The sequence below is a fragment of the Camelus bactrianus genome, chromosome 34 (assembly GCF_048773025.1).
Source record: "Camelus bactrianus isolate YW-2024 breed Bactrian camel chromosome 34, ASM4877302v1, whole genome shotgun sequence".
Lineage (NCBI taxonomy): Eukaryota > Metazoa > Chordata > Mammalia > Artiodactyla > Camelidae > Camelus > Camelus bactrianus.
The window spans coordinates 13,372,640-13,395,066 of record NC_133572.1 but is presented as its reverse complement, the minus strand read 5'-3'; the positions used below and the strand labels follow the sequence as shown (position 1 = coordinate 13,395,066).

General features: G+C 38.9%; 1 protein-coding gene across 2 annotated transcripts in view; it reads left to right on the top strand.

Annotated features, from left to right (window-relative positions):
* GYS2 (glycogen synthase 2) overlaps window positions 1–22,427 on the top strand; it is a 39,680-nt gene that overhangs the window by 2,710 nt on the left and 14,543 nt on the right. For both annotated transcript variants that reach the window (XM_074357327.1, XM_074357328.1), the window contains exons 2-11: window positions 5,656–5,837; window positions 6,108–6,299; window positions 9,139–9,321; window positions 12,741–12,885; window positions 15,075–15,192; window positions 15,376–15,496; window positions 17,916–18,022; window positions 18,686–18,745; window positions 19,655–19,733; window positions 20,512–20,625. In XM_074357327.1, coding sequence (XP_074213428.1) covers window positions 5,656–5,837; window positions 6,108–6,299; window positions 9,139–9,321; window positions 12,741–12,885; window positions 15,075–15,192; window positions 15,376–15,496; window positions 17,916–18,022; window positions 18,686–18,745; window positions 19,655–19,733; window positions 20,512–20,625 — 1,301 coding nt within the window. The remainder of the gene's footprint in view (window positions 1–5,655; window positions 5,838–6,107; window positions 6,300–9,138; window positions 9,322–12,740; window positions 12,886–15,074; window positions 15,193–15,375; window positions 15,497–17,915; window positions 18,023–18,685; window positions 18,746–19,654; window positions 19,734–20,511; window positions 20,626–22,427) is intronic.

Below are 22,427 nucleotides of genomic sequence, written 5' to 3'. Positions count from 1 at the left end.
ATCAAGCAGATGAACATGTTAGGACTAGCATTTAGGTCTCCTCTGAGTACACTTCTCTCTTTCATTACTATGCAAGAATTAAAAATTAAAACGTGCAGTGTCTAAGTTAATGTCCTGTAGGTGAAAGAACACAGCACCTGCAGTCAGAAAGTTCAGGGATTTCTGAGACTCAGAAAAAAAAAACCTTTAAATTGTCTGAACATCAGTTTCTTCATGATGAAATGAATGTAATACACTCCAGCCATCTCATAATGTTTTGTGGCAAACAAGAGAATGTATTCATACCTAAGAAAGCAAAAGATTTCTTAGAGAGGGGGAAAAAGTTCCTCACTGCCAGAATTTTTCCAACAAACAATGGAAACGTGTAAAATATAACCAGTGAGAGAGTCGTGGTTAAATTACTGGATGTTAATTCTTAGAATTTGAAATCACCTTTTCCACTTGTTCACATTAACCTTGAAATTTATTGCTCTTATTCATTCACCCATTTACTATTCAATAAAGATTCATCAAGTGTCTATTGGGTATCAGACCCTGGGAAACGAAGGGCATAGAATTTAACAGTACAGCATTGATTCCCAATCTTCCAGAATTTATGAACTTGCAGAAGGATAGACGACCATGCAATTATAGTCAAATGTAGTGAGTTTAAGAATAAGAGAACAAGGCGCTCTGGGACCACACAGGCAGACCCTGTTTTATTAGGCTTCACAGATATGACTTTTTTTTTTTTTTAACAAATTGAAGGTTTGCGGCAACTCTGGGTCAAGCAAGTCTATCAGCGCCATTTTTCCTAACAGCATTTATGCATTTCATGTCTCTGTGTCACATTTTAATGATGCTCACAACATTTCAAACTTTTTCCTTATTATTGTATTGTTTTGGTGATCTGTGACCAGCAATCTTTGATGTTACTATTGCAAAAAGACTACAATTTGCTGAAGGTTTGGATGTTGGGTAGCATTTTTTTTTTAGCAATAATGGATTTTTAAATTATGGTCTGTACTTTTTTTTTTATATACAAAATGCTATTGCATGCTTGGTAGACTGCAGAATAGTGTAAACATAACTTTTATATGCACCGGGAAACCAAAGAATTTGCGAGATTTGCTTTATTGCAGTATTTGCTTTATGGGGGTGGTCTGGAACTGAACCTCTAATGTCTCTGAGGTCTGCCTGTCCACTGGTGGGGGCAGGGGGAGGTTTCTATCTAGTTGGAGGCTTGGAAAAAACCTTTAGCAAAGAGACATTTGAGGTGATGCCTGAAGGATGAATAGCTGTTGGATAGAGACGACGGAGGAGACGGCATCCTTCTTTGGGAGGGAACTGTACATGCCAAGATGCAGAGGTGAGAAAGTATATTCTGCTCAAAGATCTGAGGGATGCTCAGAGACAGAAAAGGAGGGGCGCAAGAGAGAAGATGGGAGAGACCAGCAAGGGCTGGACTGTGAAGTTTATGATGAGTTACTAGCCTTAAGGAGTTACATTTTTCCATCCATGAATGATGGGAAGCCATTGACATTCTAGATAGTGGAAAGCGCTAGGTATTCAGAAGTGGTTCCTAAAAATTTTTTAATTGAATGAAATATTCTTTAACTTCTATAGTGTTTTACACTTGTCAAGTTTCACACATATGATTTCAAATCATCCCATAATAACCCTTTTTCTCTCTAGTCCTGTATTGTCTCCCCGCTGCCCCCTCTCCCCACTGGAAAAAAGTATCTGGGCTCATTGAAATCATTCCTTTGATGTGCCCCTTAACTATCTACGGCCAATATCCTGTTTTTGTCCATCCTGAATCCCCTTGGGGTGCACAATTGGGGGGTTGCAGTGGCTGCAACGTCCTTTGTTTACTGACATGGGGGTGACATTCTTTGTCTACACCACCGTATCGCCGGACATAATACTGTCACCAGCTCCCTCCTCAAACTTGACACCACAGTTCTGGGTCACATGGTACAAAAGACACATGGAAAAATAGAACACTACAGTCAAAGTGATGTGGTAGGGACCAATTATGACTGTAAGTCTGCCACTGGATTCTAGGGCAGAAGTTCAAAAGCTGGGGACCTTGATTAAAAGTGAACTTCAAGCGGGGTGAGGGTATAACTCAGTGGCAGAGTGTATGCCTAGCATGCATGAGGTCCTGCGTTCAATCCCCATCACCTCCATTAAAAAATAATAAATAAATAAACCTAAATACACCCCCCAAAAAAACGTAAAAATATTGAACTTTGAGGAGTTTGTAAACCTTCTAAATTTGTATCTGAAAATTGTGCATTCATATCTGTATGTATTGTTTCAGAGAAAAAGACTGAATGATTTCATCAGATTTCCAAAGGCCTCTATGACTGATGTGAGAACCACTGCTCTAAAGCTCCCTAAATCTCTAGGTTCCTTTTTATTAACCCAGAAATGCAAGATTTTTTTTTAAAAGCTATTTTCCCTAAGTATTGTTTTCCAAATGGCCTTTCTCTAGAGCAGAATAGAAAGGATTCCACCCTCCCTAAGACCTAAGCTCTTGTCTCTTCGTGATACTGCTCATTTTCCCCCTCTGCCTCGCGCCCACCACCACTTTCAAACATTCATCGGTATTTTGCTCTGTAGAGTTACAGCCGGCCCTCCATACCCACGGTTCTGCATCTGTGGATTCAACCAACTTTGGATCAAAAATAGTCAAAGAAAAAAATTCCAGAAAGTTCCAAAAAGCAAAACTTGAATTCGCCATGCACCAGCAACTATGTACACAGCATTTACAATGCATTAGATGAGGTTTTTTTTTTTTTTTTTTTGGTTTGGTTTTTGTTTGTAGGGGGAGGTAATTAGATTTATGTGTTAGATATTATAAGTAACCTAGAGATGATTTAAAGTGTCTAGGCGGCTGTGAGCAGGTTGTATGCAAACACTACTCATTTTATATAAGGGACTTGAGCATCCTTGGATTTCGGTATCCACAGTGGTCACTGGGGTGTAGTGTCCAGAAACCAATCTACTGTGGATACTGGGGGACAACTATACTTACAATCTTGCTATCGAAAGCTTGTGGGCTCTGGAGTCAAACTGTCTGGATTGGAACCCCAACTCCATCATGACCTGTGTAATGCTGGATCCTTCTCAGAGCCTCCCTATGTCTCAGCTTCCCCCACCTAAAAATAAAGGTAATAATAGCACCTACCTTAACGGTGTTGTGAAAACTAGAAGAAATACCGATTGTAAATCTCTTAGAACAGTGCCTAGCATTTAATAAACACTCCGTAGGTGTTAGCTTATTATTATTATTATTATTTCTTCATAAAATTGGTTCATAAAGTAGGGAAGTCGGAGTGTCCACTTTTATGCTGGCTTTCACTTTGAGTGACGCCATGATTCTCTCCTTAAATGCAAAAGCAGAAAGGGGTGGAGGGGGGAGGGGAGGAAACGGATCAGGGTTCCTGCAACCATGGGCGACGTTGTAATTAGAGCTTGGGGTATCTTTGCCTGGTGTGGATGTGCAGTGGCCGTGTCAAAGGCATCCCACGCCCCGCCACACGAAACACAATCTCTGAAAGAAAGATGCTTGGTGCAAACATAGCTTGAAGACGAGCACTGGTCTCCCCACTTCCTCTTCATCAAGATTGCCATGACTAAGCCCTTCTGGTCTAAAGCATTCGGAGCTGCCACTGTGGATGTAATCAGGGCGGGGCGTGCCTGTGTTTCATCTCCCACTGCCCCGGCCTGCGGCTGCTTTGATTTGAAGCACAGACCCAGCAGGTGGCTGGGCACATGAACGTTTGGTGACCATTGTAACCAGTGGCATTTACTCTCTAACAGACCTTCTGCCTCAGAGAATGATGTCTAACATGGAATGACTCTCCCTGCTTCAGCAGCTCTGTGCTGGGACGAGGGGTCAGATTAGTAGTGATGCATATTGAAATCCTAGACGTCTAAATTCTCTGACTTTTAACCATTTAAAAATAGTGAAGATTCTCCCCATATATATGTTTATATTTATATATTATAATATATAACTCCTTTTTTGGGCAGGTGTCCACATTCCATACTGCGTTGGAATCCTACTTTTAACAATACTGGCAGTGTTCTTGGAGGCAAACTTGGGTTTCGGCTTCCTCATTGACTTATGAGCTATGATAGCTCATCCTTTCTTTCTTATGAAAACCCTGATACTTTGCCCTCACACTAAAGCTAGCTCCCATGTTGTTTCAGGAAAAGCAGAGATCAATAAAATACAAAGTACGTGTTTGAAAGTAAAGAGGAAGTCCAAATTCAATGACCCACACTGTGGTAAAACAATAATTCATGAAAAACTAGGCATTGGTGAACCTTGGGTTTATACTCCAAATTTGAAAATGGGAATGACCACATTTCTATGCCATCACCCTCACCTATAATTAGCACACCGAGAGAGGAGTTTGGGGCAAAAGATGGTAAATAGACAGAGTGAAAATCGAGGGAAAGTAGTTGGCATATACAAATTAGGAGGACAGAGGGAGCCTGAAATGGACCTTGAGCACATGAAATTGCAGTAGGAGGACCTGAACAGGAAAGCTAATTGAGCCTTAGGCAGGTTAACTGAGTTAACTAGTTCAATTTAAGTTGATTACAATTTTTCATCATTATAATTCTTTTTTTTAAATTTTTATTTATTTACATTGTCTTTTGGGGGGATAATTAGGCTTATTTTTATTTATTTATTTATTTTTAATGGAGGTACTGGGAGCTGAACCCAGGACCGCATGCATGCTAAGCACATGCACACACTCTACCACTGAGCTATATACCCTCCCCCATTATAATTCTTTAATAAATATCGTTATACATGTATCTTCTTATTTTTCCTCCAGAACAATTTTCTAGATGTAGACATGCTGAGTATAACAGTATGCGTATTTTTCAGAAGTATACCTATTTGGGGGCTTTGTGTTTTTTTAATAGTGATGGCAGCAATGCCAGAGAGGTAAAATGGAATACCATACAAAGACTCATATTTATGTCATTGGGGTTGACATGAGGGTTGGGCCAAGCATCACTTCAAAATCTGTCCGCTTCTTCCCCTTGTGAAAAGGTACTTGCTTGGTACCTAGAAAATAAGTGGCATTTTATTCTAGGAGACCTGATCATAATTTGAGCAGTGGCCCTTACTTGGTTATATGTCATTCCCTTGGACCACTGTAGAAGGGATGAAAGGTGATTATGGCCACTGACAGCATGCATCATGACAATAGCTGTTTGTCCCCACTTTGACACTTCTATGCGGATAGAGCTTTAAGCCAAGTGCCACTTTATTTCAATTGTCTCTTTGGATTTCCTTGAAATGTTTGTACTTCTCTGCTGCTACCAACCCTCTGCTCTCCAACAAGCACCCAGGAGGGCTTTGAAATGTGCACGAAATTGAACTGAATAGAAACTCTTTGATAGTATCCCTTAAAAACTTTCTTTTAGAAAATTAAATTAAACCCTTATGCTTGATCAATCTCAAATGCTAACTTAAAAATGAGGGTTAACACAATATTGTACACAACTGTACTTCAATAAAAAATAATGACAATGTTGGCTTACATAATAACATAGACAAAAAAAATGGCCTCATTTCTATCCCTTCATCACTTAAAATGAATTACTAACCTGAATGATTATGGGACCTTTTCTTTTTAACAGTTGGTGGCATCTATACTGTGATTCAGACAAAGGCCAAAACAACTGCAGATGAATGGGGAGACAATTATTTTCTGATTGGTCCGTATTTTGAGCATAATATGAAGACTCAGGTGGAACAGTGCAAACCTGTGAATGATGCCATTGGGAGAGCCGTGAGCACGATGAATAAACACGGCTGCCAGGTAAAGGGTACTGTCTGCCTCTCCAATCAGCAAGTCTTAGCAAACTGTTGCGGGAAAACACAGTTTACATGAACTCATCTACTTAGGGAAAAGGAGTTGGTTTATGAGAAAGATGATGAACCTGATTTTAAATGAATCCTGGTGACCTCAGGCTAGAAAACAGATTCTCCCCTAGAGACTGCAGATGCAACTGACAAGTTGATTTTAACCCATAAGACCCATTTCAGACTCCTGAGCCCTACTCCATGACTGTGTGTTCTTTATGTGCAGGTGCACTTTGGGAGATGGCTGATAGAAGGGAGTCCTTACGTGGTGCTCTTTGACATAGGCTACTCGGCTTGGAACCTGGACAAGTGGAAGGGTGACCTCTGGGAAGCCTGCAGCGTCGGCATCCCTTATCACGACCAGGAAGCCAACGATATGCTGATATTTGGATCATTAACTGCCTGGTTCTTAAAAGAGGTACAGTTTACTGGATAGTCGTACAACGGAGGAGAAGCACACTTGTTCTCTGTGCCCAGCGATGATCCCGCAACCTTTAGATTAAGCGAATTTTGAGATGATGCCATGAATTGTCCTAAAACATTTCAAAGGAATCTGAGAACATATTCAGCCTTCCTCTAACTAAATACCAGCCTTTGGAACAGGGTAATAATGATGCGTATTAATATTTACTTCATGTCAGGTTTAAACAGAGCGATGTGGATAGAACACCCAGTTATATTGCCTGCTACGTTGACAATAGTCAGTGTATATGCAAGAAAAAAATAATATACATCATGCACTATGTACATGAATTCTAGAACCATGGGAGGAGAAAATAGCTTGAAATATTTGGTTTTGTTCATGCATGAGCGCTTGTGCAACTACAGTGGCTTTTAGATCTTTTCGTCATTTGCTAAAGGCTGAAGTGATCTCAGCGGTTGCTAAGGAGTCCATCGCAGTGAAATATCCCATAGATGTAAAAAAAACGAGCGCACTGGAAATCAGTCCTTGTTAAATGAGCCAAGCCCGCACTACGTCCTGAGAGTACAGCAGTAGGATTTCTTCCCATTCCTTGCATTTCCACGATGATTATGCATGACTCACAAATCAGATAACGAAGGAAGAGCGTCCCTAGCGATGTGGGGGTGTGGTCCAAGGACACATCACAGAACCATGTGTTGGGGGTGTGTCCTCATGACCAGTTTGACTTCTCTCTGATGAAGTCGGTCCAACAGCCTTGAAGGGCTGCCTTGAAGGGGGCAGTGGAGGGGCGGCCCTCTTGCTTTGTCTTGGCGACAGAATAGGAGAACACTGAAGGTGCTGACAGGATCTGGCCCAGTGACAGACGTGCAGTCTTGTTTATCATCAGCTGCTGAAACCAACTCTTCCTCTGCGCACTGCCTTCCTGAGCCACTGCCCCCAGGGCTGCACGCATGCGTGCACGTATCTGCAGTCATCCTTTTTTAAAATAAATTAAAGGGGAGAGAAACACAAAAGTGAGAGCCCCAGTTTTCTCTAAAACAAGGCAGTTCCAGAAACAGATTTTCTTTGCTTCAAAGGGGAAAGACACTGAAAGGAATCCAAGGCTGCCGGGCAAGCCCCGTTTCTGCTGTCACCTCTTTGCACCCCTCGATCTGCCCAATGGGTAACAGCTGTGAGGAACTTTTTGAACAGCAGGTACTTTAAAGTACAAAGATCTTAGCCCAAGTCAGTTGTTCTCAAAGACGATTTCACCTGCATACTTGTATGAAATGCACATTCTTACCCCCAGCCCAGAACTACTTGATTAGATTATCTGGGGGTGGGACTCAGACATTAGTGCTGACCAAGCCTTTCAGATGACGCTGATGTACACTAAGTACGAGAAGTAAGTTAATTCTCCAGACTTCCCAATTTTCTGAGCAGTCTTCTTGTACACAGGTGTTTTCATTATTGGTGCCACACCCATGTTCGGGAAACAGCCATAAGGGGAGTGGGATGTAAATAACAATTTTTTGTAGGGGTGAAACAAAGTAACTTTTTTATTGAAGTATAATTGATTTACAATATTGTGTTAGTTTCAGGCGTACTGCAAAGTGATTCAGTTATATATATATTTATATATATATATATTTAGGTTATTTTCCATTATAGGTTATTACGAGATATTGAACATAGTTCCCTGTGCTGTACAGTAAATCCTTGTTGTTTATCTATTTTATATATAGTAGTTTTTCCCCCCTAATCCCAAACTCCTAATTTACCCCTCCCCACCCTTTTCCCCTTTGGTAACTATAAATCTGGTTTCTATGTAAGCGAGTCTCTGTTTTGTAAATAAGTTCATTTGTATTGTACTTAGATTCCACATATAAGTGATATCATATGATGTTTGTCTTTGTCTGATTTACTTCACTCAGTATGATAATATCTGGGTCCATTCACGTTACTGCAAATGGCATTTTTCATTCTTTTTTATGGCTGAGTAATATTCCATTGTATGTATGTGTATAGATATATATACCTCATCTTCTTTTCCCATTCATTTGTTGATGGACATTTAGGTTGCTTCTGTCTTGGCCATTGCAAATAGTGCTGCTGTGAACATTAGGGTGCATTTATCTTTTTGAATTAGAGTTTTTGTCTTTTCCAGATATATGCCCAGGAGTGGGATTGCTGGATCATAACAGTAGCTATATTTTTAGTGAAACAAAGTAACTCTAACGTTAAGAAACTGGTTCTCTGCCTAGTGTTAGAATCAGACCCAGAATTAGACCTGGGTAGGTCCTCAATGTGTTACTAAATTTCTACTTGATTCTAAGCAAATTATTAATCTTTCTCCCCAATGCCATAGTCTTAAAATAATAATATATCAATTAAAATGTTTTTGACTTCAAGGAACGGAAAATCCAAATAAGACTGTCTTAAAAACATGAAGTCATTTATTTTTTGTTTTAAAAGAAGATTGTAAGTGGGTGGTCCCAATTGATTCAGCTGCTCAGTGAGTCTTCAAAAATATAATTGCTATTATTCATTCATCCATGCAATGACTATTTATTGGGTGCCCACTGTGCATTTATTCTATGAGGCCCCTCTGCAGATTAAAAACAAATAAACTGATCCATTACTGAAAAGGAGGATAATGCCATCAAAATATATGGGCTTTATGAACATGCTGCTAATCCAACAAAGCCCCTAAACTTGTTAAATCTGAATGCTTTATATTTAGAGCCTTTAAAATTGTGCTAAAATTTACAGGCACGATAACTTGCCTATGGGCGGGCCATGAGCGAGGTCAATCTTCATCAGCAACTTTTGTAAACCTTCTTCCCTGGCGTAGGTGACAGATCACGCAGATGGGAAACACGTCATTGTCCAGTTCCATGAATGGCAGGCCGGAACCGGACTGATCCTTTCTCGAGCTCAGAAGCTTCCAATCGCCACAGTCTTCACCACGCACGCCACACTGCTTGGGAGGTATCTCTGTGCAGCAAACACTGATTTCTACAACCATCTTGATAAGGTAATTGGTCCCTCCAGCTCCCCTCCACCCCGCACCACCTTTCTTCCCAACCTTTAAAGCTGCAGGATGAGAAGTATTGCTCTTCACCTTTCACTGCCAGCCACATGGCAGGAATGCCCTTTCAGCTAATCAGTATTCGTACAAAGCCTCCCCTGCGGGGACAGATTGCTCATAGAGTTTAACTTTGCTCAGAGTGCAGTGGCGTGTAGCGCTGAGAGGCCGGATGTCTGTCCGCCTTGGAGCCAGAGACCCAAGATCCAAAAGGGCGTGGTGGGAGTCAGACCCTGCGGGCGTGAGGCTGGGCTACCATCCACTCTGAAGCTCGGGAAATGCTGTGAGGGCCCCGGATCTGCCCACAGCTCTGGGGGGCAGGTACACGATGGGAATTCTAGGCATCAACTTGTACTATGAACCTAACTTCCTCCATCCCCCAAGTGAACAGACAGGTCAGATTTCTCCTGTAACCCTGCAAAGCACAGTGGAGTTTCGGTGGAAGTCCAGTAAGACAAGTTATCAAAACCAGGGATGTGGGTCCTTGGTGACCAAACAGTTGGGTTTGCTTACCTTGGAAGACTGCACTATTCTATGACCTAAAGTCACTCAGTTTTGGCTTCTTTCTTCTATTTTCCATCAATTAAATCAGATTAATAAAAGTATGTCTTTTATATCATCATGTCAATAATATTGACAAAGCATTTGAGTACCGTAAAGTCAGGAGTTTTGCTGATTTGTCGTCTCCGTTGCCAAATAAATCAGTTTAGCATCTGAGGGCTCTCTTTCACTCTCAGGAAAATAAGAAAGTTGGAAAGTTGATTTCTAAAGACTCCCCCAATTTAAAAATTGTTCTAGGAGTCTATGAAACAGAATGCGTGCTTTTGTAAATGTGTGTATGTTTGTAATACACAGGTAACATTACTCAAATAGGGAGGGGGGAAGTTAATCCTCTATCTCAAAGACACTTGGAGTGCTGGAAAGTTCTTGCGGACAAACTTTCACGTTTGCATAGCGGTCCTAATGAGAGCTTGCCCATAAAAAGGTCAGCCTAACCTAAAGGTCAAATTGTAAACATAGGATGTGTATTTAAAATAAAGACACCAAAGACTTCAGAGAGTTAGGAGATCAGCCAAATTTCCTAATGGTAGACTAACAAGGGCAAACCAGTGATCTGTATTAAGCTCAGCCACCGTGATTCTTGGAGAAGGGCAGACTTGGATTTTTGTGAAAGAGAAAATATTACAGAGGCATATCAAATATTTCACTTCAGAACACTTAGAGCCTTGGACAGTAACAATTAATAAAACAGCTAATAATACACTTCAGATTTTATTAGTTGTCAAGGAACAAATGCATTATCATGTAGTATGTAGTTATATATTACAGCTTTATCCTTTCAATCAAAGGTCAGAATTTACATCACACGACCTTCAAATGATTCCATATCCCCACAGCTCAAAGCCCCTCACTGGTTGAAATATGCATGTTTCATCAGACCCCAGCCCATCTTTCTAGTAAAACATCCCGCTCAGCGGAGGGACTAGTAGATAACAAGTGGTTACAAGCTAGATTTGGAGTTAAACTCATAGCCATTTTTCATAGCAAATGCCCCTGTAATCATTTTCTACAGCAGATGTCCCAATGCTCACAGTAGGTTTAGAATTTGGGTAAAGCACAAAAAACACCAAATCATATGCATGAAAAAAATTTTAAAGTTCAACATAAGAGGTGATGCTGACAATATGAACACCTATATGAGACACTTTTCCTTATCCTTAGCCAGGATCAATCAGACCCTCTCAGATCCTATACCTTACTCAGACACTTACTCATTTCTGCCTAATTTCTACTTGCTTTCTCACTAATTTGTAAGCTCTTTGAAAGCAACCGAAATATGTAAATTACTAAACAAATGTAGGTTGAATGAGAGATTCAGTTGAATGAATGAGAGCAGCCATATAGAGCTTTTAAGAAAACATCTGCTGATCTAAGGATGTCATATGGAGACTTGACTCAAATTAATTTAAGAGAGATGGTTGCAAATATTACAGTCAAGAAGGGATGCCCTAGGAATGACCCCGTTGTAACCGTTAGAATCATCTAATGAGTCTTTTTTGGCGTATTCCTCTGTATGGTGCAGTCACCATTGGGACTGACTTGTTGATAGGGCTGGAATCTAATTTATATAAAAGCAAATAGGACCCCAAGTGTGGAGTCAGACTGATTTGGGATCAATTTAGGGCTCTTCTAAAATATTTAATAGATATATGACCTTGGGCTAGTTTTTTAACCTCTAAAACTTTCAATTTCCCCCTGCATAAAATGAAGACAAAATACGTGTCTCAGTGGCTTATGAGGATTTAAATACAGTATCTTGCCTAGAAGAGTGTCTGATACACAGTGTCAAACTTCTAATAATCTTTACTCCAAAAAGCACCTGCTAATATAATGGCAGCAACTTTACAGAGTTTTTTCTCTTAGACATTGTAGTTTCATATGCAGCTGTATGAGACATAACATTCAATAACTAAGCAAAATGGCCAAAGCCCACAAAGGTTGCCAATTATGTAAGTAATTGTTGGAGATCTGGCTTTTGGTTAAAGTTAGGATGCCCAGAATAATGGGTGATTGCACAATCTAACACACCATCTAATTAAAGTAACTGTACACTCCTTGAAATTACACAGTGGTGGAAGTTACATAAGCATGGGAAAGCATTTGTCTTTTCTCTTTGTCAGGTCTTTTTCAGTGAATGGACGATGATAATAATAATTATCCTTACTTTCTGTGTCAAATTTAATGTCAGCTTTTTTCATTGCATATGGAAAAAATATGATAAAGACCTTGGGGAAAGGAATTAGCTCAATATTTATAAAATAAGTAAAAGTATAATTAAAGTACAAAAAGATGAAGAATGCTCTATGATTATAGCAAAGTGGAAATAACATTTACTTAGGGCGTTAAATGGCTGTTTAAGCAGAAACGAAGTAAACAACATTTTCTTAAAGCATAAGTAGCTATGTATTTTAGTAGTTGGTTTAGTAAAACATTATCATTACTCTTTTTGTGGCCATAAAATGTCACATAGCCTTGAGAAAAACAATATAAAAAATATGTGATTTTGTTTTGTGTGGTTAGATCAGTGTAAGCAAATGTATATGTGTGGGGTTTTTTTTTTTGGTTTATTTTATTTTATTTTTTATTGAAGTAGAGTTGATTTACAATGTTGTGTTAGTTCCTGGTGTACAGCACAGTGATTCAGTTATGCATATATATATTCTTTTTTATATTCTTTTTCATTATAGGTTATTATAAGATACTGAATGCAGTTCCCTGTGCTGTCCAGTAGGACTTTGTTGTTTATCTATTTTATGTATGGTAGTGTGTATCCGCTAATCCTAAACTGTTCTGTTTTGTTTTAACAGTTTAACATAGACAAAGAGGCTGGGGAGAGGCAGATTTACCACCGGTACTGCATGGAGCGGGCTTCTGTCCACTGTGCTCATGTGTTCACCACAGTTTCCGAAATAACAGCGATCGAGGCAGAGCACATGCTGAAGAGAAAGCCTGGTAATTATCATCCCTGAGTTGGTCACCGATCTTTCAGCTCAAATGATGTTAGAATATGAAAATTGTGTTTTAAACGAAAATGCACAAAATAATAATAGGAGGAAAATTTGCATTCACTATGACCACCCAAATCTTTACACATATTTAAATGCTCACTTTCAGTAGCTTTTTTGAACACTAAGCTATATCTGGAACATAGTAGCATACAATATGTGTTTGTTGAATAAACAGACGATGCTTAAAATCCCTTAGTTCTAAACTGTCATTATGACAACCCAGTAAGCAAGCTGAGTTGGCTTTTCTATTTTAAGAAAACGGAAGTCCAGAAAATATCAGAAATCTGTGTGAGGCTACCCCAGTACTACATCTTATAACATATTCTCATTTGTCCTGTTTAGTAGAAACCTGTTAAGTTTACTTCTCCCAAGATTTTCTTGCAAGTTTTTCTGGGAACTACATCCAGACACATCCAGAGGCTGCAGTGCCAAGAGGCACGTTCATAAAACGTGACCCTGTCACCTGACCACAGCTGATTGGTCCAGAGGCAGACACCTGACATAAGCTGGACCAATCAGAATGCTCTCATAAGGAGTCTTAAACACATGAGTCTTTGAATGCAGTCTTGTATAACAGAAATGTCAAGCTTTGAAGCTGCTGGCAGCTTCCATTTTTCTATTATGTAGCACGGGATACAAAGGAAGTTAAACTACAATGAAGTACAATAAGAAGCAGAAACCGATCGAGAGAGAGGATGCTAGACTCTCCACAGTGATTTAGACCATGGTTTAAACTAATTCCTAAGGCCCAGCTAAATCTTTGCCATAAGATACTGAAGCATACTAACTACTATATATAAAATAGATAAACAACAAGGTCCTACTGTACAGCACAGGGAACTATATTCAATACCTTATAATAGCTTATGATGAAAAAAGAATAGGGAAAGGAATACATATATATAAATATAACTGAATATATATATAACTGAATCACTATGCTGTACACCAGAAATTAACACATTATAAATGACTATACCTCAATTCAAAGAATTAATTAATCAATTAATTAATTATTACAGAAAGAGAAATACATTGTAAGAGGGAATTGTCTGCTATCCTGATCACACTGTACAGTTCATGCAGGAATTATTCACATAAGGACTTTGACCGGAAATCTTAGCAACCTAAAACTGACCCACCCGTGGCAAGATCTGTAAACGAGTAGAGCCAATTACTTAGTAAAAAAATTTTTTAAAAAACATCAGTTCTTTCCATCCCCCTCAAAGAAAGGACCAAGAAGCCTGGGGTGATTCTGTGGAACCACGGCAAGGGAGTGGCCTAGGAACTGTGACATATCCTTCAAAATGATGGCATACTTGTCATTCTAGCTCAAACCTCCATTGCAAAAATCTCCACTGCCATGTGCTAAATTTTTCTATCACCTTTATTTTCACTGCTACTAAATGCAATAACCCAAGTGTTCAACTCAGTAGGTGGCTCCCGTCAAGAACTCTGAGTAGTGCCTTATCTTTCTTGTCACAGACAAACGTTCTGGAAAACCAAAAATGTCTTCTGGCCCAAGCAACAAAATCTTCTAGACAGAAAGAATCGGTTATGTATTAGAAATAAAGGGCTACCGCTCCAATTTTCCATATGGACACTTCCCACACGCTCGGTCAGAAGAAGATGACAAGAGGTGGTTTAGCGCACAGCACAGTTAAGGACGCAGTAGGTGAAGGCAGACCCCGTGGCTTCTACTCCCACGGACACGTGTGTGTCTGGAACAGGTTCCATAGCAATTCTGTGCCTCAGTCTCTGCCTCTGCAAATGCGGATAAGCACCCTGCTCCCCTGGTTGTTGCAAAGATGAATGAATTACTTTGCAAGGCATTTAGAGCAGTGCCTGGTGCACAGTAAGCAATCAGTAAATGAAAAACTCTTATATGATTATTTTTGCTATTCATTAGATGGTTTCGTAGTACCCGTCACTCAATGTTATTTCTGTCAGGTTCTCTTGATCTCCTACTTCAGCAATTTCTTGTAAAGTTTTATGAATTTTCAACTCTATGATAGTCAGGATCTAGAAATGTTAAGAGACACCAAACTTTACAGATTTTAAAAACCATGTTTTTTTAAACAATGCTACCCTCTCTCAGAAGAGATTTTTTGTGATTTTATTCTGCTTTTCCAGATGTAATTACTCCAAATGGCTTGAATGTTAAGAAATTTTCAGCAGTACATGAATTTCAAAATCTACATGCCATGTACAAGGCCAGGATCCAAGATTTTGTTCGAGGTCATTTTTATGGGTATGTTTTTCTTTATTAAAAAAAAAAAATTGGCATGTGATTTTAAGGATCTGGGATACAGAGGAAAAACAGGGTAGTTAGAGTAAATGTTTATCTTTCCCAGCTGCCTTCGTACTTGAAATTCCTGTGTACATCTTGTTGCTATTACTTCAGTTTGTTTGAAACTGGTTTGTTTTGTTTTAGTCACCTGGACTTTGATCTTGAAAAAACGTTGTTCCTCTTCATTGCTGGGAGGTATGAGTTTTCAAACAAAGGAGCTGACATCTTCCTAGAATCCTTATCCAGGCTCAATTTCCTGCTGAGGGTAAGACCACTCTAGAATGCCATGCATTGCTTTTATAGGAGAACCTTCTTCTGCGGGAAGTAAAGAATTTTCTGGCTTCTTAACTCGTTTTCAAAAGAGTATATGATTTTGAAGACTTAAAATGACAGCCTTGTTCTCCAAATGGCTTCGGTCTTTCCATTTACATATTAAGACTGCCTCATTGTTCACTTTTATATTTGTCTAAGTTGTTAGGTAGTTTTTAAAGAGCCACAAGCTTATCACATTATATGTGTAATGTTTTAAGACCACCATATAAGATCCCTTTTCCCACCCTCCTCCCAAGAGTTTGGAAACAATTAAAAGATAAATATTTAAAAATAAAAAAAAAAACACCAAATGGAGAACAAAATCTCACCTTTTTAAAAACCAATAAAGACTACAATGGACCATGTCGCTTGGGTATATGGCACCAATAGGCTTCCTAAGACTGGACGTTGGTATTAAACTTCTTGGTGTTAGACATCTAATTGCAGGCAGCTCTGGCCACTGCCATCCTCCCACAACTGGAGCAAAGCTTTCAGAAGAACATGTGCAATACAGCTGACAGCCAACAGCTGCTCTCTGGAGAACAGGGCAGACGCACACAAACTCTCTACCTCCCCCAACTCACTAGCAGTGTCCCTTCCTTGAGATTGAAAGTCTTGCACTGTGAAACTAGGAGAGGTCCCACCACACAGAAACGCAAAGGAGGGAAAGGAGTTTTCCACTCCCAACAATGTGGACTCAATTTTTGTTCAGGAGGGTAAGACTTAAAATAGGTTCCCAACTAACCCAGCAATAAAACCTGTGCCAATAGAAGTAGCATGTCATAGCTCTGGATGAAAATTATTGGCTTACATTCCAATCACACCACATCTAAATATAGAATAAGTAACAGGAAAATGCAGAAGACCAGGGTAGAAGTCCAGTTTTATTGAGATCTTGAGACAGTCTAAACTTTGCTAAGCCCTGTCCTGCTCTCCAGTTAAATTTTTACTTCTTGAACGTAGTTTATCCTTGCCCTAGAGCAGACATTGTACCAAGTATGCTAAAAGATTTCCTAAAACCACATTAATAAAAACCCAAGCCTACAAAAGAGGACTGAAGACCAGAAAGATGATTCAAGAATAAGCTGGAATAATATATTTCAGAGTATTTCCTGGTCTGTATCTACTCAACAAGCTTACAGATGAATTCACTGCTAGATCAAACACGTATGATGTTTAGGGACATTATTAATCAATTTATGCATACATTAATTAAATAGTCACTTTATTTTTAAGTGTGAAAAAGAAAACCCAGTTTCTCTTATTCTAGACCTCAAAAATTATTACAATCCTTGGAGAAATTGAAAGAAAGCATTCTCTTTCCATATAGCATAGTTATTCTTTAATAGCACATTGGCTACTCGTGGGGAGAATTTCCTACTCTGAGGCTCCTATCGATGTTTTGAACAGAATATCAGGCCCTAGAGGGCAGAGACCACGGACTAGATGATTAAGTGCCCCGCACTCGGGGGATAGTCATTTTCCGAAGGCAAGAGCATTCATCTGTTCACAGTTTTAAGTAAGTTTATGATTTCATTCCCACAGCTGTTTGGCCTGTCATTTCCTTCTGAGAAATTCCAGGTCAATGGTATTTGTTAAAAGAGGAAAAGAAAACAGATTGCAGAGTCAAAGAAAAGACAACAACAAACAGTTTGAATCCCTGCTTTGCCAATAACCTGTCATAGGAGCTCAGACAAGACACTGAACCTCTTGCAACTCCCTTTTGAGATGAATGAGGAGACTGACGGTAGTGTGCGCAGTTATTGCCAGGCTCGGGTTAAGTTATGCATTTAGATCACCCAGCAGAGTGGCTGCCACACCAGAAGTTCATGCTTGTTCCTTTACTTCAGGGCTAAAGAAACCAAAATGCAACGTCACGAGAATCAAGACACTTAATAGAAAACTAAATAATCTATGTGTGCCCATCCTCATGAATTCACTGTTAAAAAAAAAAAAAAAACAGAATAAAGCCAAATGAAAGGTTCATTAACTTTCCAATCTGAAATTTGAAAGAGCTAGTTTTATCCATGGAATCATAACTTACATTTTAACTTGTTTTAACCACAGAAAAGCACAGTGATATCAAATAGCAATTGTTCTCCATTTTAGGTAGTCGATACCATGAAAATATCTTATGCGTGGATTTTCTAATTGCTTATTGGAAAATCTTGATTTAAAGCCATATTTAAATTAAAATTTCTGAAAAAGCCTCAGGACAGGGGCTGTAATTTCTTTGTGGATCATAACTTAAATGTTCTTTTTAATTTAAAGATACTTTAATGCCCTGTTTTTCACAGTGTAAGGTTCAACTGTCACATGGCTTATCTTATCTTTGATAGTTCACTCTGTTGTGTTTTCTAATCCCCCATCAGATGCATAAAAGTGACGTCACCGTGGTGGTGTTTTTCATCATGCCTGCCAAGACAAATAATTTCAATGTGGAAACCCTGAAAGGCCAGGCAGTGCGAAAACAGCTCTGGTAACCTCGCGTCTTGTAAATGTTCTCAAGCAATAGGTGGAAAGGGATTTTTTTCAAGTGCATGATTTCCGATCTGGTTCCTTGAACTGTTTTTCTTTTCCTTTAAGATTATGATAGCACAAATGTTACTCGGTTCTCTTTTCATTGGGCTGGTATATTAGATTATGTCATGCCTGTGAAACGGTGTGAGTATAAGAACTTTGAAGTGAGCTACCCCAGTAGGATAAGGCCTCTGTAGAAATCTTTAAAGATGGGTTGAATTAAAAAAATTTTTTTTCAATTGCAGAGATTTAAAAACATATGTCAAAGTAAAGAGATTCATGTAATGACCCCCTGCACGCCAACAGCCCAGACTCAGCAATCGTCAGTGGATTCCCGATGTTACATCTGTACCTCCATCCACTCCCTCTCCCTTCCCCCACCCTCCCCAGATTATCATCAAGCAAAAAAAATGGTATGCTCTCTGCCCTGGTCAGGGTATTCTGCTGCCTCAGCTCTGGCGGTTTTAACTCAGGCTAAATTGGCAAATAGGAAAATAATAGAAGAGGCTATACAGAAGAGACCTGTAATTTCAAAGAATGCACTGATGGAACAACAGCACTGTCGTGGCAAATGACTAAAATTGTGACATTACTTAAGTTGTAAATCTTTCTATTCACACAGGGACACTGCGCATTCTGTGAAGGAAAAGTTTGGAAAGAAACTGTACGATGCATTGTTAAGGTGGGTGCTTGGACCACTCAACACTGCAAACATGTAGGGCTTCACTATTTACACTTAATAATTTAGACACCATGTTTATTTTGTTCCAAATATAAGGGAATGACTACCCTTTGAAGATGCATTACATCATATGAGCAGGTTTTGTTTTATTCTTCATTGGATAAATATGTGAGACAAGCTACACAAATGAGAACATATTTATAAAGGCAGATGGGTTCTAATTCAGTGGAAATTTCCTTAAAGGAGATTCTGAAGCTGAGGGAGATTTCATAAGGTTTTAAGTCAAAATATATATTGACTTAATATATAGTAAGTATATACTTATATTAATTATATTAACATGTATTTTAAATTAATATGTTAACAAACATATATTTGCTTAATAAATAATGTACATTATTTAAATAAAAATAAATAAATGAAATATACAAATGTATAAATAAAATGAAATCTAAATAATAAAGCCAAATTAAAATGTATTACAAAATAATAATAAGTATACAAAATATATGGATTTTGTTTCAATATGAAAAAAAGGTGTGCTGTCTCCTGGTGCATGGCAGCAGGTGTGCACCATTTCTTTCTACCAGTAAAAATATCAACTCACAGATGGACAGGTTACAGAGACTTGAGAACACTGTATTCAGGAGTTGGCAAAATATCATGAGAGAATTCTCCTGCTCACCAACATTAATGCTTTAAAAATTAATTTCATTTTTTTTCTGCTATCAAAGGTGTTCTTTTATCAGACTTTTGCACACTGTAGGAATGTGTCTGTGAGCTTCATTAGGAAACTATGTTTGCTCTGCATTTATTTTTAAAGTGCTTGGAACAGAGTCTGATGCACAGGAGGCACTCCATTGGTGCTAGCACTTTTTATTTTTATTATTAAAATTGTTTTCCCCACAGAGGAGAAATTCCTGACATGAACACCATTTTGGATCGAGATGATCTAACAATTATGAAAAGAGCCATCTTTTCAACTCAGGTAATAAAGAAAAAAGTGCCCAACGCACTTCCCATGTTTATTCAAGTCTATTTCCATCAATATCTTTAAAAATTGATTGGAACAGTTCATTTGGGGAATTTTGAAATTTGAGAACTAGGAAAGTCACTCTTAAGTATTTACCTAAGTGATATCTTTGCATGTTCTCTTTCATGAGTGGTTTTCAGGGCTCTTTAAAACATCTCATGGAACTTGTCTTTGTATCTACTTTAAAAATACATTCGGAACCAATACGTCCAGTTGAAAAACTATGTATATTGCAATGATAACAAAAACCTCCTAAAGTTTTTAAAAAGCGTACAATTCGGAGTCACTATAGAGAAAAGGTGAATGTTTCTCAGTCAAGTGGAATTATGATAAAAGAGAAAAATGTGTGTTAGTTACGTACAGAAAGCTTGTCAATAGCAGTGAGGCACTGGAGGACAGCCCCCTAGTGGGAACCGGGAGAGTGGCTCGTCGCCAGTCAAGATTTCAGGACTTTTATGCCAAACAAGTTCCAGAAGCCATCGAGAATTCTAGGCCTTTCCTATAGTGGCTGCAGGTGAAAAACAAAAATATTGTGTGTTCACGATCTGCGAAGGAAGTTCTTCAACCATTATGCTCCTCTGGAACACTCATACAATTTGTCATCATCATTAGGGTCGTCTCTGACTGGAAGGCATAAATGTTGGATGACGTGTGTCCGATGACCTATCGTTGAAATTAGTCACACTTATTGATTCTCTCCACGACTGACATTTTCTTCTCTCCGTTCCTTCAGCGGCAGTCCTTGCCCCCAGTGACCACTCACAACATGATTGATGACTCCACCGATCCCATCCTCAGCACCATTAGACGGATCGGGCTTTTCAACGGCCGCACAGACAGAGTCAAGGTAGAACTAATTGGTCCGTGGGGGCACGTCAGAATCATGTAGAATATATTTTTGAGGATTTATTAGAAGTACCCTTACTTGTTTTAACATCTATCAGAATTTTTTTAATAATATTTCTAGAGAAAATTAATTCTGCTTCCTGCCTTGGGTAACTAAAGAATAATAACTATTTTGGTATCATTCTTAAAAACTGAAGCATATTTAGGACTTTGAGTGGTAATTTAGCATTCATTTTCATTGCACAATACAGTCAGTGAGCATAAGGGAAATTGCCTAATTTTTAATGAAACACATATATTCTAAGAGTTGCTTTAATTAATGACTCTCTGAGATTAACTTGAATTGTCTTTGTTTCTTCCTGATAAAGTTCAACTTAAGGTTATGGTATGAGAAGCTTCCAGTTTCAGAGAATGTGGCTAATGATGTTTTTTTCTGTAATTTTCTATAGACCAATTCATTCCTTTGACTCTTGAGTTTCTATGATGATGAGGCACAGTTTTAGGTGTATAAATAAGACCTGCTTTCTGCCACTGCGACTCTGTGATGTTTACTGAGGATCTGTTATGTCCTAGGCGTGGTGGTAGGCATGAGGGTCAATGGCGAACGTGTGCACAGATAATTGCTTATCCCTACTCAATTCCACTCATCAGCATTCAAGATCAAGTTGCGTTCAAGATCACACGCTTTAACCAATCTTTTCAAGGGCAAGTTCCCACTGTCCCTTCCTCCTTTCACCTTTAGCAGATGACCTGAGAATCCTATGAGTTATAAACTCCTTTGAAGTCCCATCATACTGGCCTCAAATATAAATTCTGACCTATGCTTACTTCTTTTCCTTCAGATTCTAAGGGTTTTTCTGGGATCTTATTCCCTCCCACATTCTTAGGAAATTACCCTCTTTTATTTTCTAGGATTACTAGCCCTTCCCTTGCTGTCTACAGATATTTCTTAAATTTTTCCACATTAAAAAATAAACAACTTTGCCTTAACCTTGTCTCCTCTTGATGTTTTTAAATGTTTCTTTTCTACTCTTCTCTGCAAAATTTCTGGGGGAAAAATTAGTCTATCCTGAAATTTATTTCTCACCCTGCACTCACTCATTGATGTAGGTGTGAATGGATGTCATGGAGACAAATTAAGGACCTACTGCAACAGTACAGGGATGCAGTAAGAGACACACAGTACAGGGATGCGGTAAGAAGCACTGAGGATCCCTTACAAAGGCCTTGTCGGCAAAGCTAGAGAGGATGGAACAATGGAAGAGTTGGTTGCCTGCAGAAAAGACCATACTTAGTGACCAGTGGGCACTGACAGTGAGAAAGAGGGAGAAGGTTAGGCTTCAGTATGTAACCAATATTTTCTAAAATTTAAGGAGAGGCTTTAAAAGAAGTTGGTTTGAGGGGTCTTGTTATGAACTGAGTTCAGATTTTGATAGACTGAGTTTGAGTTACATGTGAGATATTCAAGTTAAGATGCTTAAGAGGTACTTAGAAAACATAAGCCTGGGGTTCATCCGGACAGTTGTGAAGGGAGCTGTCGGCATGTGGGCAGGAGTGGAGACCAGGTAATGACGACCCTGCCAGGCTGGGAGACCAGGCTGAATGAATGAAGAAGACTGTTGACCCAAGGAAACTTCAAGAGTTCAGAGGAGATTGAAAGAAAGACAGAGGAAAAGATCTCAGAAATCAAGGCAGGAGAAAATGTCGTGATAGTAGGAAGAATTCATAATACAGCATTAAATGATGCAAGCTGTTTATAAAATGTTTTGTGTTGTGTTAACCCTTTCATTGCAAAAATATTCT